The sequence below is a fragment of the Podarcis raffonei genome, chromosome 2 (genome assembly GCF_027172205.1).
Source record: "Podarcis raffonei isolate rPodRaf1 chromosome 2, rPodRaf1.pri, whole genome shotgun sequence".
NCBI classification, from domain to species: Eukaryota; Metazoa; Chordata; class Lepidosauria; order Squamata; family Lacertidae; genus Podarcis; species Podarcis raffonei.
In genome coordinates, this window is record NC_070603.1 from 116017751 (window position 1) to 116034695 (window position 16945).

General features: G+C 48.5%; 1 protein-coding gene across 5 annotated transcripts; it reads right to left on the bottom strand.

The window, feature by feature from the left end:
• Positions 1-634: 634 nt before the first annotated feature.
• Positions 635-16523, bottom strand: LOC128409003 (zinc finger protein 485-like). Of its 5 annotated transcripts, XM_053379146.1 has the most exons (9): positions 16130-16517; positions 15602-15687; positions 15362-15491; positions 14146-14259; positions 10372-11058; positions 6965-7576; positions 4251-4475; positions 1682-1861; positions 635-952 (listed from the first exon to the last, which is right to left on the bottom strand). In XM_053379146.1, exons 2-9 carry the CDS (start codon positions 15674-15676, stop codon positions 939-941), a joined length of 2037 nt encoding a protein of 678 aa, XP_053235121.1. In that variant the 5' UTR covers positions 15677-15687; positions 16130-16517; the 3' UTR covers positions 635-938. The 5 variants fall into 5 exon arrangements, with proteins under 5 accessions (XP_053235121.1, XP_053235120.1, XP_053235122.1 ...); XM_053379145.1 differs by lacking the exon at positions 635-952 and having other exon boundaries at positions 963-1861; positions 6965-7573; positions 16130-16523; XM_053379147.1 differs by lacking the exon at positions 635-952 and having other exon boundaries at positions 963-1861; positions 7025-7576; positions 16130-16523.
• Between the last annotated feature and the right edge of the window lie 422 nt (positions 16524-16945).

Sequence of the window (16945 nt, forward strand, 5' to 3'; positions counted from 1 at the left end):
GTGAGACTGTGAGAATCAGGGTTTTGTCTGCAAAAAAGGAGGGGGAAAGGATGATGTGACAAATGTGTCACAGACTTGGAACAAGACTTTATGACCTTGACTGGCTTCCCATAGTAAGGATGTGTACTTTTTGCCCTTAATTAAATCAATATTCTGCAGCAAACGTAACTAAATTCTTTGACCTGGACATGGCATGCAAATGAAAAGTCATTTGCATATTTATATATACATATTTGCCTCATTTGCATAATTGTTTCTGCTTACACCGTTAGTTTTACAGGACACCGAAACCCTGCCTCCTAACCGCTCACAACTCTATTCAGTGCTCTAAATTTTCAGATTCAAAAACTCCATCCTTACAGGCTTAAGAGCTAGAAACCTGAAAAGCCCCCATTTCTCAGGAATGCCGGAACTTGGTGCCCTGGCACCAGCTTGTGTCCTTGTGCAAGTGCAATTGTGAAATGCATATAATCTCAGCCTTAAAAATATTCACACTTGTGAAATCTAAATCACTGACCTCTCTTGTTGGAACATAATGACGACCTTCCCCAGACCGCAGATCATAACATTAGCGTATTCCTGGGTGACAACATAAAACATGCGCATGAATTAACCCATACAAAATAAAATAAAATAAAATAAAAGACAAATGTTAATATTTCAGTTAAAGAACCCCACCCTTCCCCGCAATCCGTACATGTTAGGTATGCAAGTGTCTGGTTAACACTGGAGGAGGGAGCGGGGGGGGGGGGTGAGTTAAGAACGTTGCTGTGTCTTCAAGTCTTTCCAAAAGAAATTGTTTGCAAGATGCACTAAACTCCGGGTGTCTCTTTTTGCTGCTGGCAGAACAGTTTACTTGGAGATCCCACCAGTGGACAAATGCAGGCTCTTTCCGCATTCCGACAGTTTCATCATTCAAGGATGAGGTTGGAAGAATTTTATTTTAAACTATCTGTGGAGAAAAGAAAGAAAGAAAGAAAGAAAGAAAACAGAACTATGACGGGATAAGAAAGGGCAGGTTATCTTTCCCTGGACTTGTACTATCAAAGAGAGAAGTTTCTTTCAGTGCTGCCTCAATGGGAGTTCTGTGGAACCTGGAAACCTGCAATCTGCTTTTGGACTGTTGATCTATAGAAGGGATAAGAGGAGCCTGTGGCCCCACAGATGCTATTAGAATTCATCTCCCACCAGTGCCAGCTAGAATGTGATTGAGCATCCAAGTTCAATCTCCAACACCTTCAGAGAGGGTTGGGAGATATTCCTGCTTAGAATCAAAGAATCATTTAGCTGGAAGGGATCCTAAGGATCATCTAGTCCAACCCCCTAAAGGATCCTTGATAACATGGCCATCAGAAAGTTCTTCCTAATGTTTAGTCAGAATTTTCTTTCTTGTAATTTTAATCCATTGGTTTAGGTTCCACCAGTCTAGAGTAGCAGGGTGGGGGGGGGGAGCTTGCTCTGTCTCCAATGTGACAGCTGCTTCATACATCTGAAGATGGCGATCACCTCACCTCTTGGCCTTCTCTTCTTGAGGCCAAGCGTACCCCAAATCCCTCCCCAGCCAACATGCCCAAAGGAGCTACAACACGGTGGACCTACAAACCTCTCTCTCTTTTTTGTAAGCTTAAGGGCTAGAAACTTGACAAGGCCAAATTGCTCAGGAGGCCTTTTCCATACTGACCAGATTCATCCCACTCTGCTGTTAGCTGTTCCAAAGACCCATGGCCACTACTATCAGAGACGGCTCGAGACTTCAGGGAAACGTTTCCTTCGGATCTGTCTGGCGACACATCGTTGACTTCTAGCTCAAGGCCTCTTTGCTGGGTCTCCTCCTCTGGGTGTTCAGTTGTCATGCTATCGCCTTGCAAAAATAACAACAGTTATTAATATTAGTAGTAACAGTAGCATTTGGCAGAGAAGTCTCGAACAGACCAATCCCCACAGACAAGAGGTACAGTGGTCAGAGTGCTGGACCAGGACCTGGGTCCCCATTCAGCCACGGAGTTCACTGTGCGACCTTTGGAAAGATACCAACCTACCTTACAGGGTTGTTGTGAGGAGCAGGGAGGCTGACTAGGGTTGCCTGCAACCCCCCCCCCTTTCTGCCCAGCCACATTTTTCCATGCCAGGTATAGGGCAGGTTGGGTGTCGCTTGGCCAAAGCGGCCTGGTGGGTCAAATGGAAAGTCCTGAGGGCAGGGCTTCTTTTCAGCCGGAACTCGCCCATTCTGAGAGAAGGAGGGCGAGTTATCGGCTTTCCGCCCCCCCACCCCCAGAAAAATAGCACTGCCTGTAGGGCCAAATTAGACCCATGGGCTGGAGGTACCTCACTCCTGCTTTAATTTTATAGCAGGGGAAGGGGGGACCTCAGGGGTGGGGCCAACTCTGGCCCACTAAACCTCACTATGTGGCCCATGCCACACCCCTCTCTCCAGGCTACACCCCTCACTTGCCCCCCCCGAGTATTTTTTGCCTGGCTGGATTGTATCTCTGAACCCTCATAATGCCTCTTTGCTTGCCTGAGGGGTGTGCAAAGGTAAAATTGTACTGTGCTAGCCTAATGTACAGAGGCAAAATCTACATTTGTTGCTCCACCCACTTTTGCCTCTGACCTGGCCTACTTTTAGCATGTGGCCCTCAGGAGGCTGCCCAGAAGGGAATGCGGCCCTCGGGATGGATCAGGTGTCCCACCCTTGTTTTATTGGAAGGCAGCTGGGTGCAACTCTTCCACCTGAGGTATCATGTGAGGGAGCTCTCACTCATGTTAAACCCCAGGCTCCAGTCTGAGGTGAATTTCACACCACACCTGTAAAGCGCCATGAGACAAAGTTAAACCGTCATGGCTTCCCCCAAAGAATTGTGCTGAGAGTTGTTAGGAGACACACCCACCCCACCATTCACCCCTCACGGGGCTACAATTCCCAGAGGGGTTTAACAATCCATCTCTCTTAGACCACTTTAAGCAGATGAAAACTTTAGCAGGATTCTAACACCACTTGTAATGTAACAAACACTATGGATAATACGGACAGATACAAAATAAAGATTATATGCAGTTGAAAATGTTGATTATAGGAACCAGGGAGGGGTGGTGGGAAGTCTTGCGATTCAGATAAATCTCTTTAAACGGATATGTGTTTGGTATTGTTATAACTTTACACTTGTAAAATCAAATAAAAACGATTTCAAAAAAAACCCCAACAATCCACCTCTCTTCACAGAGAGCCAGTGTGGTGTAGTGGTTAAGAGCAGTGGACTCGTAATCTGGGGAACCGGGTTCGCGTCTCCGCTCCTCCACATGCAGCTGCTGGGTGACCTTGGGCCAGTCACACTTCTCTGAAGTCTCTCAGCCTCACTCACCTCACAGAGTGTTTGTTGTGGGGGAGGAAGGGAAAGGAGAACGTTAGCCGCTTTGAGACTCCTTCGGGTAGTGATAAAGCGGGATATCAAATCCAAACTCTTCTTCTTCTTCTTCACAGGGAAATCTGGGAACTGTTGGGCCCAGTATCCATAACCAAGTACAGCTCCCAGAATTCTCTGAGGGAAGCCATGACTGTTTAAAGTGGTATCATGGCACTTCAAATACAGGGTGTGAATGGGGCCTAAAGTAACAACAAGTACTACTATTACTACTACTACTACTACTACTACTACTACTACTACGCATTTGAAGTGCCGCAATAAATAATAATAATAATAATAATAATAATAATAATAATAATAATACAGTGGATGCTCGGGTTGCAAACGTGATCCATGCAGGATGCACATTCGCAACCAACAGCATTCACAGCCTGCAGCGGCGTGTCTGCGCACGCACGGGTTGCGATTCAGCGCTTCTGTGCATGCGCAAAGCATGATTTAGCGGTTCTGCGCATGTGCGACTGCCGAAACCCGGAAGTAACCCGTTCCGGTACTTCCGGGTTTCGGCGGGTCTGTAACCCGAAATAAACACAACCTGAAGGATCCGTAACCCAAGGTATGACTTTCTTTCTTTCTTTCTTTCTTTCTTTCTTTCTTTCTTTCTTTCTTTCTTTCTTTCTTTTTTTCTTACACTGCCTTTCATCCGTAGATCTCAGGGCAGTTCACAACATAAAATACAATGTAAAAACCCTCACAAAATACATAATAAAAATAAGAACAAAACAAACTAATAATCCCCCCTAAAACACAATACACTTAGAAGGGTATCAGAAAAGACAGTAGGCAAAGGGAACTAGGCAAATCTGAGGGAGCAGAGAGCAAACCTACACGAGTCGCTGGCTCCTGCCCTGTCGTGAGGGGCAGCGAGGCTCCTTGGAGAGTCCACGCCTTCGCCTTCCCCCTCGGACTGCCCTCGCAATGGCTCCGCTGCCCCTTCGCCTTCGGAGCCACTTCTGTGACTCTGCCTCCCCTCAGAGCGCTGGGGGCCTTGCACCCACGGCTCTCCCCGAGGTGCCATGCGGGAGATGGAGTCGGGCGCAGAAACCAAATATTCTAGTTGGGAGGAGAAAAAGTGAGAGAGCAGTTACATGAGAACAGGAAGGAGTTAGGCTGGTGAAACTTCAGTTGTAGCTCAGTTGGAATGAGACCGGAAACAGGGAATGAGGAACCCTCTGGAGGCACTGAGAGAGAGAAGTGTTTGATTTGGGAAAGACAAACTAAAGTACTTCTTCCACACAGCAGCACGTAGTTAAATCTCAGTCAGATGGGTGGCATCATCATCATCACATTATTATTATTATTATTATTATTATTATTATTATTAAACGTATGAATTCACTCCCACAAGAGGTAGTGATAGCTACCAGCTTTAAAAAAGGACTGGGCAAATTCATGGAGAAGGAGGCTATCAACGGGGATGTTCTATACCCCATGTTGAAGGCAGTTCCCAGGAATAGCTCTCAGGCTTCCCATAAGTATCCGATTCATCACTGTGAGAACAGGATGATGAACCAGGATGGGCTGCTGGTTTGATCCAGCATTTTTCACTACAGCTGAAACCATGAGGGCTTCCCCTAGACACCAGAAGTTTATAATACACACACACACACACACACACACACTTAAAGATAGGCTTTACTTAGTTTTTATCAAAGATTTTCTTTTGTCAGTTAATAAATACGTGAATAAATATTGACAATTTCCCTTTTTTACCCAAAAGCTGAGCATAGAATCACAGAACCGTAGAGCTGGAAAGGACCACGAGGGTCACCTAAGTCAGTGTTTCTCAACCGTTTTCTGAACATGGCCCCCCTCTTGTCTTGGTTCCTTCCTGTGGTCCCTTGGGCACAGCCGGGGGTTGAGGGGCAGCTGCCCCCCCCCATAAGTAGAAATCAATACATATATGAGATTCTGCCTCCCCCTAAAAAAAAATCCTGGCTATGCCCATGGCCTCTCTCCTACTAGTAAAAAGGTAGCTATTTAAATGTTTGTTTGTAAATAGAACATGTTTTATTTATATATTTTTTAATTTATACAAAATACAATTACATAAAATGATGGGAACATAGTGAAATATTGCTGAAGCAGAAAAAAATATAATCATCGAGCTGGAAGGGACCCCAAGAGTCATCTTTCTAGTGCAACTCCCTGCAATGTAGGAATCTCAGTTAAAGCATCCATGACAGATGGCCATCTGACTTCTGCTTAGAAACTTGCAAGGAGAGAAGGTCCAGAACCTCCTGAGGGAGATCCATCTTCCACGTACTGTAAACATCACTTATTTGACTCCCATTATTTGGCACAGAGGGGAAACTTGCAAAAGGCACACAGGGAGTTCTGTATATTTGGGGGAATTTTAAAAAACAAGTGGTCCTAACTGATCTTGTGCAAAAAGCTGTTTTCCTCTGGAGGAACCTTGGATGTCTAGGTAAAACACTATATCCCCCCATACCCTTACCTAGTAGCAAGGCCCTCTAAACGCAGTGCGGCTTTCTTTTGAGTAGACAGTTATTTACTAGATGCAAGTCAGCAGCATCAGACGATTCCACTTGGCTGGGGTGGATTTCACCCTGCACCTTGCAGAGACAGGCCGACGCTGCTGACAGGCCCTGCGCCCCTTGGCAACATCCAAAGGCCCTGATCCACTAGGCGCTGGATTGCACCCTGCAGCGTCAGGCCCAGGCTGCCACCAGGCCCAGCACCGGCGGCAGTTCTGGCTCGCCCAGCCCTACCCATTGCCACCCCACCACTGCACTTACCTGACCAGGGGGTTCTGGATCACGGGCTCCACTGGTCAAAATGGGAGCCTCAGCGATTGGCCTCTCCCGCTGGAAAAAACCAGGACTACTCCAAGAAAGGTACCTCGGATTAAGAACTGAATTCATTTTGGAGGTCTGTTCTTAACCTGAAACTGTTCTTAATCTGAGGTACCACTTTAGCTAATGGGGCCTCCTGCTGCTGCCGCACAGTTTCTGTTCTCATCCTGAAGCAAAGTTCTTAACCCGAGGTACAATTTCTGGGTTAGCAGAGTCTGTAACCTGAAGCATCTGTAACCCGAGGTACCACTGTGTATATATCTATATCTATATCTATCTATATATATACACACCCCCCTTCACTTCTCACTTCCCTCTGTGGCCCCCTAGCCTCTTGCTGTGCCCCCCCATTTATGCATTTTTCACCTATGGCCCCCTTGGAATATCCTGGGGGGCCCCAGGTGGTCAAATGACCCCCGGTTGAGAAACACTGATCTAGTCCCCCCCCACTGCAATACAGGAACCTTTTGTCCAATGTGGGGCTTGACCCTGAGATTAAGAGTCTCATGCTCTACCAACTGCGCTATCAATCTTCTGGTTGACATTATTATGATTGCCATATAATGTTGCCTGCTGCTGTGTTACACATCTGATGAAGAGGCACACTCCCGAACATTTAAATAAAAGAAGATGAACTCAATTGGCGAGGAGAGAGCACAGAGCCAGGACGGGACTTTGGCCTGATCCAGCAGAGGCCTCTCCTCTTTACGGCACCGGCTTCCGCACCTGGGTGGATCTCCTCCTGGTGCTCGGAGAAGGCCGAGCTGTCGTAGAGGCTCTCCCCGCCGTCAAAATACTTGTAGGCGTTGTCCCCCGAGTGGACCCTCTGGTGCTTGGTGAGGTACGGCCTCCATCGGAAGCTCTCTCCGCACTGCAGGCACTTGTAAGGCTTCTCCCCGGTGTGGATGCGCAGGTGCTCAGTGAGGGTGGAGCGGCGGTTGAAGCTGCGCCCGCACTTGGGGCACTCGTAGGGCTTCTCCCCCGTGTGGATGCGCAGGTGGGCGTTGAGGTGGGTGCTCTGGAAGAACCTCTTGCCGCACGCCAGGCATTCGAAGGGCTTCTCCCCCGTGTGCGTCCGGTGGTGCTTCACCAGCTCAAATTTGTACTGGAAGGCCTTGCCGCACTCGTGGCAAACATGCTTCTTCTCCACCTGAACGATCTTGATCTGGCTGACGTCCGTGACGTCGTTCCCTTCCACCTCAGTCTTTATAGGCCTCTCGGGCGGCTGGCCTTCCACTTCCGGGTTAAGGCCGGCCCCTCCATGCTGTTCTGCCCCCTCCTCAGAGGCAGCGTGCTGGGGAAAGGCCTCCACGTTCGCACTCCCCACGGCGTCATCTTCTGGAGGGCAGAGGAAAAGGCAAGTCAGAGAAATAGAATCCCCCCTATGTTTCCATATTTTCAAAGTGTTTGTGTTGAACTTTAAAGCCTTAAACGGCCTCAGCCCTGTATACTTAAAGGTAAAGGGACCCCTGACCAGTCCAGTGCAGTTGTGGATGACTCTGGGGTTGCGGTGCTCATCTCGCTTTATTGGCCAAGGGAGCCAGCGTACAGCTTCCGGGTCATGTGACCGGCATGACTAAGCCGCTTCTGGCGAACCAGAGCAGCACACAGAAACACCATTTACCTTCCCACTGGAGCAGTACCTATTTATCTACTTGCACTTTGATGTGCTTTTGAACTGCTAGGTTGGCAGGAGCAGGGACCGAGCAACAGGAGCTCAGCCCATCACGGGGATTCGAACCGCTGAGTTTCTGATCGGCAAGTCCTAGGCTCTGTGGTTTAACCCACAGCGCCACCTGTGTCCCCCCTGTATACTTAAAGGAGCATATTGGTTCACCCCCATCGTTCAGCCTGGACACTGAGGTCCAGCTCCGAGGGTCTTCTGCTGGTTCCATCACTGCGAGAAGTGAGATTACAGGGAACCAGGCAGAGGGCCTTCTCAGTAGTGGCGCCCACCCTATGGAACACCCTCCCATCAGATGTCAAGGAAACAAACAACTCTGACTTTCAGAGGCATCTGTAGGCAGCCCTGTATAGGGAAGTTCTTGATGTTTGATGTTTTATTGTGTTTTTATATTTTGCTGGAAGCTGCCCATTGTGTCTGGGGCAACCCAGGCAGATGGGTGGCATATAAATAACATAAAATAGTAGTGGTGGAAGTAATAACTACTACTACTACTACTACTAGTACTACTAATAATAATAATAATAAAGTCCTGAAAAGACTCTCCCCACCCCCCACGTTGTCCTAGGACTAAGCTACATTAGTAAAGAAAAAGCTATTTGAATGTGTTATAAATATACAACACCAGATATAGTCTTATAGTTTATAGTCTTAAAAAGCATGGATGCAGGCAGGTTAGAAGAACCAATTTCTGCAAACCCTACATATTGGTCTACCTAGAGCAGAGTTGGAGAACCTCCAGCTTGCGGGTCATCTTATCGTGTTCTTACGACGTTTGGGATACAAAGTGAATAGCACCCACAACAACGACATTGGAATGATGCCCTATTGTTATGAACTGATTCACAGAATGTAATCTGTCTGAAGGTCCTTTGCAGAGAAGATGAAGTTTATAAATATTCTAAGCAATAAAAAGTTCGGAGTCTACACCATCTTCCTCTATTGTTCCTTTCTTAACACTGCAGGATTCAGCAATTTGGATGGGCAGCACAATCTCAGTGAATAAACTCAGGACCGTTTCTGCTTATTCAAAACAGAGCTCGAGTCCAAGACGAATCTAATCCAGCACATTTATCAGAACCCATCAATGCATGACATTTGCACAAATGTTTTAATTTGCATACATCAATTCTGCTCAAGAGTGGGCAGGGAGCACGCAGAAGTGGCCAGTGGGACTGCCTATTTTTTCAGGAATTACATTCCCGGCACAATGCTGGAAAGAGCAAACAAAACCAAAACCAAAAAACAACCTTCCAGCATGCTGAACATCAGAGCATTTGACTGCAACTCTTACCTTTGAATTGTACTACAGGTGCCCTCCCAGCCATGCAAAGTCAGAGGTTTACCTAGGCAAGCACACACACACTCCTCCTTCCAGGAAAGGAAGTATGTATTTTGGGTCAATCCTTTTTCTCATTGCAATTTCAATCAATTAGAAGAATGTATTATCATACTGCCATAGCCGCTCGGTAGCCCATCAGTTACAACCTTCCACTACCCCCTTCTGTTCTGCACAAAAAACACACCCTGCTATAATTTTTACGATCCCAAATTGGCAAATGCCACAACGCATTGCTGGGCACACTCTGCTGCTGCTGGCTGTTTAATCGCTCGCACTCACAGAATCACTGAACCGTAGTGTTAGAAGCGGCCCCAAGGATCATCTAGCCCAGGTGTCAGAAAACTTTTTCAGCAGGGGGCCGGTCCACTGCCCTCAGACCTTGTGTGGGGGCCAGACTATATTTTTTGGGGGGAAATGAACCAATTCCTATGCCCCACAAATAACCCAGAGATATATTTTAAGTAAAAGCACACATTCTACTCATGTGGGATGCGGGTGGCACTGTAGTCTAAACCACAGAGCCTAGGGCTTGCCGATCAGAAGGTCGGTGGTTCGAATCCCCGCAACTGGGTGAGCTCCTGTTGTTTGGTCCCAGCTCCTGCCCACCCAGCAGTTTGAAAGCACGTCAAAGTGCAAGTAGATAAATAGGTACCACTCCAGCGGGAAGGTAAACAGTGTTTCCGTGTGCTGCTCTGGTTCACCAGAAGCGGCTTAGTCATGCTGGCCACATGACCCGGAAGCTGTCTGCGGACAAATGCCGGCTCCCTCGGCCTATAGAGCGAGATGAGCGCCACAACCCCAGAGATGTCCACAACTGGACCTTACGGTCAGGGGTACCTTTACCTTTACCACTCATGTAAAAACACAATGATTCCCGGACCATCCGCAGGCCGGATTGAGAAGGCGATTGAGCCACATCCGGCCCCCAGGTCTTAGTTTGCCTACCCGTGATCTAGCCCAAACTCCCTGCAACGTAGGAATCTCAGCTGCAGAATCCGACCCAGCAAAACGAATAAGGGAAACAATTCTGCCGCTGTTCTGTCAACGCATGGGGCTAGACAACGCTACAGTAATTTGAAATATTTGTGTGACAAAAACAGCGCTCACCCGGGTGGCCTCCCTGCTGCTCCTCCGGGGGCGGGCTCTCAAACATGGCTTCCCCGTCACTCAGGCCTTTGTAGACGGCGCCGGCCACATGAACCCTCTGGTGCTTGGTGAGGTACGGTCTCCATCGGAAGCTCTCGCCGCACTGGAGGCACTTGTAAGGCTTCTCTCCGGTGTGGATGCGCAGGTGCTCAGTGAGGGTGGAGCGGCGGTTGAAGCTGCGCCCGCACTTGGGGCACTCGTAGGGCTTCTCCCCCGTGTGGATGCGCCGGTGGGCGCTGAGGTGGGAGCTCTGGATAAAGCGCTTGCCGCATGCCAGGCATTCGTAGGGCTTCTCGCCCGTGTGGGTCCTCCAGTGAAGCAGGAACTCGGACTTGCAGTGGAACCACCGGTCGCATTCGGGGCACATCAGCTTCTTGCGCCCCACGTGGAACATGCTGCGTTTCGAACTCGCCGCCCGCAGGTGCCGCGACGGCTCCCGCCACACTGTCCCCGGAGGCATCTCCCACGGCCTCTGCAGCCCACAGCGGCTCTCCGAGTTCAGGGGGTCGAGCCCCGGCGGAGAGCCCAACAAAGTCCACTGGGGCTCCGCTCGGTCCAAGATTTCTCGTTCGGGAACCTCTTCTTTGATCTCCCGCACGATCACCTCGCTCGCCGGGATGGAGGGAGAATTCAAATAAATGTCGTTCCCTGAGAGGGAGAGAGAAAGTGGTCTGACGGGAGAATGCAAGGCAAAGGCTGGAAAAGTGAGTCTCTGCCTGACTTACAGAATTGTAGAAGGACCACGAGGATTATCTCATCCCAGCCCCTGCAATGCAGGAAATCTTTCGCCCAATGTATCTGAAGGAGCATCTCCACCCCCATCGTTCTGCCCGGACACTGAGGTCCAGCGCCGAGGGCCTTCTGGCAGTTCCCTAACTGCGAGAAGCCAAGTTACAGGGAACCAGGCAGAGGGCCTTCTCGGTAGTGGCACCCGCCCTGTGGAACGCCCTCCCACCAGATGTGAAAGAGAACAACAACTACCAGACATTTAGAAGACATCTGAAGGCAGCCTTGTTTAGGGAAGCTTTTAATGTTTAACAGACCACTGTATTTTAATACTTTGTTGGAAGCCGCCCAGGGTGGCTGGGGAGACCCAGCCAGATGGGTGGGGTATAAATAATAAAATATTATTATTAATGTGGGGCTCGAACCCACAACCCTGAAATTAAGATTCTCATGCTCTACCGACTGAGCTATCCCTCTCTGGACTTGCCCACTTCCTAACTACCCTCAGTGCTGTGAGCAGTTCTGCTATATTCATTCATCAGACGTTTCAAGCACTCCTGATATACAAAAACAGCACGATTACCCGCTCTCAAAGGGGTCACCTGTTGCGTCTCTAAATGAGTCCTTTCTCGGCACTTGCTCCCTTCTTAATTGGCCTCTTTAAGTGTGCAACTTGATTTCTCAGCATCAGGGATGAAGAGAGCATTTTGCTGTGCCGATGAACAGACACAGCACCGTAAAAGGGGGTTGGCTGTTACATCTCTGAATGAGCAATAATTTCTGGAAGGGTCTCCTAATTAGTGTAAATGGAATTCTTTTGCATCTCTACGTTCAGGATGCACATGGAAAGAGAATGCATGTGAGGGAACATGCTGTCACTCCCTGTACAGAGGAAGGTGTTGTATCTCTGAATGAGTCCTTGCTCTGATGTTTTTTCTTTCAAGCTGTAGAAATATCCCTTTTTCAGTTGCAGGAATGAAACGTGCCTCCAGTTTAGTTTTTTTTGTGTGTGTAATGTCCCATTGCTAGCAGAAGTTTGAGAAATCCTGCTCTATCCCCTACACCACACTGTCTCTCTATGCATTAATATATGTATGCAAAATTCTAAATCTCAGGCAATGCATAAAACCTGCCCTCAGTCCTTCTTAAGGAAACATGAAGGAATTGTGCCTGGCATGCAAATCAATGCAACTCCACCTCTTCCCGATTTACATAATCCCCAACTGAGGAGTCTGCTGGGGCAGCTCATGCATTTCAATGGGGTCTGCTTTTCACCTACTGCCCTATTGTCATTTGCATGAAAATTGATGCCAGAACCGCTTTTCCAATTGCATCCATTATAAATCACACTGGTATTCAGAGAGAAGCCTTTTGTACAGTTTCCCCCAAGTTGCTCTGGGCACCCTGAAATAACCATTCTAGGCACGCTTTGGGTGGCATCAACTGGAAGCCTCAGAGGCCCAGTTGTGTTTTTCCACCCCTTTTTGTGAAGGTGGCTTTCCCTGCCCTTAGGAAACTGTAAGGCGAAACTACCAACAAGCCTGCTGTTTTGCGAAGTGGGGCCATAAAAAAACAACAACCCAAGACATGCACATACACTTCTATTCCCCAAACTGCCAGAACCGGCCCAACCATTAGGGAGAGTGAGGCAGTCACCCCAGACAGCTGATTTTGGGTGTCCTGACAAAGTTAATATTGTAATATTGTAAAGCAGAAGGAGGGGCACTGCAGGGTTTTCTGCTTTAGCTGCCAATATATAGCTTGACCAGCCACACACCTTGTCCAAGGGTAAGCTGGGGAGAAAATTGCTATTTTTGCCTTAGACAGCAAAATGTGTTTGGCTGGTCCTGTCGGGACCCCTTTTTTGAAGGTTGTAACCAACCCCAGGCAAGGACCTGTTTTATCCTCATGCAAGTACTAACTTAGTACTACTACTACTGCTACTACTGGAATTAGTACTTCCAGCATAAAGAGGCCATAACTATACATTTTACACTACTACTGGCAATATATTATTATTGTCATTACTAATACTACTAATATTTGTAGTAACAATGGTTCCAACATAATGAAAGCAGAACTACTCAAGGGAGGGGCCTACATTTTATACTACTATTGTTACTACTGCTAATACACACAGTAGATGTTCCAGCACAATGAAAGCAGAACTACTCTTTTAGGGTAGGGTAGGAGCCTACTTTTTATGTTACTACTACTACTACTACTACTAATAATAATAATAATAATAATGCTAAAGTAGAACCTCGGTTTCCAAGCATCTTGGAAGCAGAATGTTTCAGCTTTCAAACACCGAAAACTTGGAAGTAATTGCTTCTGTTTTTGAATGTGCCTCAGAAGTCAAACGGCTTCTGAGGCGCATTTCTCCATTTTCTCAATGGATTCTGCAGACTGTCCATTGAGCCTCGGTTGTCAAACGTTGCGGAAGTCAAATGGTCTTCCGGAACGGATTACGTTCGAAAACCGAGATACCACTGTAATATTAGTAGTGGTAGTTCCAGCATGAGGTCAGTACTCTTCAAGGCAGGTACCTAAATTTTATACTACTGGTAGTAGTAATATGCTACTATTGCTACTGCTACTACTCATAGCAGTAGTAGTTCCAGCACAATGAGGGCAGAACTACATGCTCCCACGTGCTTCCAACAACCTGTTTCCTGTGGTGTGGGCTTTTGGCAGGGTGGAACTTGATGGGAAGGACACAAGCCTTTTACCTGATTCTTCATCCACTCATGCCCTATCCCTAAACAGTTTCTTTACCTTGACATACTTATTCCCAATATCACTGCCTACCTGAATCCAAAACCCCACCATTTTGGTAACAATACCAGGATTGAGACAGGTAGAGAGGCGTTATGCTCCCGGTATTCCATGAAGGAAATACTATTTGTCACCCACATTGTCATATTTCAGCTGGAAGCACCCAAAGACAAGGCCCTCCTCATGGAACGGGCACCCATTTGCAATGCCGCTGGGAACCTCCCATCTCACCTTGGCAGGCGCTGATGGAGACCTTTTTGTCCTCCGTAGCCTGGGGGTTGGAGATCCATGGCTCTTGCCCTCGTTCCAGGCGGGAGATCAACTCGGGTTTAGGAATTGGAACGGCTCCATCGTCCAAAAAAAAGAGGGGGAATCAAAAGCTCCCATTAAATGGATATCAGGTTGCAACCACCAGGAACATTGGCACATTTCAGAACATTTCATTCGATGAGTTTTGCTCAGTTTTTACTGCAGAAAAACACTAATAAGAACATGAAGGAGAAGAGCAGGCTGGATCCCGGGCAAAGGGTCTCAGCTGGTTGCAATGCCAACTCAGGCTAGCTGTGCGAAGGCACTCTTTTTTACAAACAAAGTTCCCGAATGCCTGATGGAAACGTGGTTTGGCTGCACCAGACCAGAGACAAAAATACTGGGGAGAAACAGAGACTCAGACCCTTCTCTTTAATGTACTAGTTATTTGTTTTTAACCGCACGGAGGAGCATTTAATCAAGGTCAAGTCTCCCCACTCCTCTGCTAGCTGCAGCCTGACACAGGATTACAGACCCAACACATCTGGTGTGTTGCATGAACTGGAAGTGCCTTTTCAAAAGCACGCTTCTTCTGGCATTTATGAAAATTATTTCGAAACGTTTGTATTTTTAAAAAGCAAGATTGGAAACCGTAACCAGCATTGCACGGGGAGTTGGGGGGTGGGAAGAGAACCTTTCCAATGAACCAGGGTTGTGAGCGTTTAAGATTTAGGAATGAATTAGATGTAACCCAAGTTCTTGCCAAGGGTGTGACATGGCAAGGTCTCAAGATGGAGGTGTCCTAGACGCAAGCAGAAATAAAGCGGGAACCTTCCATGTGCAAAGTGTATGCTGAGCTAATGGGACACTCGGCTAAGAACAGAGGAGGAGCTCTCTTACACTACGCTGGAGCAATGTAAGTTTAGAACATAGCTGTCAACTTTTCCCTTTTCTTGCGAGGAATCCTATTCGGAATAAAGGAATTTCCCTTAAAAAAAGGAAAACATTGACAGCTATGGATTAGAACCAAAATGGGGCTACGAAGAATTAAGAGGGGGGAGGGGTTATTACACGCTGGGGGAAACCCAAGGTCTGCTGAAGTACAATAAAAAACTAAGGGAGAAGCCTTCCCCCAAAAAATAGCCCAATAAGGAGCACTTCCTGGTGCAACTGGACCCCCCCCCCCGCAGTTCCTTACCCAAGGACGCCACATTCTCATAATTCTCTTGCATGACATCCCAGTAAAGGTCCCTTTGCTCTGCGTCCAGGAGAGCCCATTCCTCCTCTGTGAAATACACAGCCACTTCTTCAAAGGAGAATGGTGGTGCCTGTAAGAAAGAGAAAATAAAAGGTGTGATGGATCTTTCTTTTTTATATTTTTAAACTACAAAAGTACTATTGTGTCCCACCACACACACACCCCAGTTCCATTCTCTACCTGTACTGGCTCCGTGGCAACCATCTCTCTTCCCCCAGGAGGAGGAAATGTTCCAAAGACAAACACACACATCATTTTGCCAAAATCTGTCGGGGAGAAAAGGGGGATGTCAGAAGGGATGGCTTGGCTCGGACAGCCACCCGCCAGGGATTCCTTTAGTTGTGATTCATGCCTTGCAGGGGGAAGACCCTTGCAACGCCATAATTCCCCCCTCTCTTTACTACTGCAACCATTTTTTGTTTTGAAAAAGGAACACCAACGGAGTTTTGCTTTCAGCCCCAGCCCGCATACTCAGCCCTCTCCAAATATTCTAAACTCAGCATCTTTTACATTTCCTTTCCCCACCCACCTTATTTCACTGCACCAAACTTATCATTTTCTGGAAGGCCACAAGGGGGAAGGAACCCTTCACATGATTTTAGAAAGGAATCGCGCCCGTGTTTCCCTACATGACAGGCGCGCAAACTTTTCCTCCGGCCGCCTGCTCTTCCCCCCATCCTCCAAATCCGTTTCTCCAGCCCCACATACCCGGGACGGTCGCCTTTTGCAGGCTGGCTCTCTCTCCTGCTGCAGACGCATTAAACTAGGCTTGGGGCCAGTACCTGCGGGGCTCCGCCGCCTTTTGCAAGGAGGGGAGAGGAAGGGAAAAGAGAAGGGAGGAACTGCCGCGGGAGAATCCCGCCCGCGCTGCCCGCTCCCCCTTTGCGCAAGCGGCCTCTCCGGAGCGCGCTCCTCCCGGGGACTCGGCCGGCCTCCCTCCGCCTAGGCGGGCTGCAGCCCCGGCGCCCGGGAGCCCCAGCTCTCCATCTCCATAGACGCCGCTGACCGGATCTCGCCGCGGCTGCTCCAGGAAGCTCTGCCCACCGCCGCCGAGGCGCCCGGCGGAGACGCGAAGAGGGAAGAGCGGAGCCTCGGCGAGGCGCCGGAGCAGAGCCGCCTGGCGGTGGGACGCGCGCACGGGAAGGCGCCGGAGAGACCTCGCCTCGCACGGCTGCCTGCGTCTGGGAGAGCAAGCGGGGGATCGGCAGCAAAGTGTTGCAGTGCAGGGAGGGTGCCGCTGCTCAGGGTTGCAGCCAGCCATACCCTTTTTTCAAGATACTCCATTGCATACCCCTTTCTCCCCAGTTTCCTGTTTCCGCACAATCTGCTTTCTGATAATGCTCCTGTTATCATGGGCACCTGCAACAAAATGTTGCAGCGTGAAACGATCCCCGTTCAGCAGGCCACTGCATTTCATTCCCGCCCAACTGGGTTTCTATCCTCCCTCCACAATCGTCACCGTTCTGTGACTACTTGTCCTCCCTGCCCCAAACCTTTTTTTAAAAAGCCCGGTGTTTCAATTAC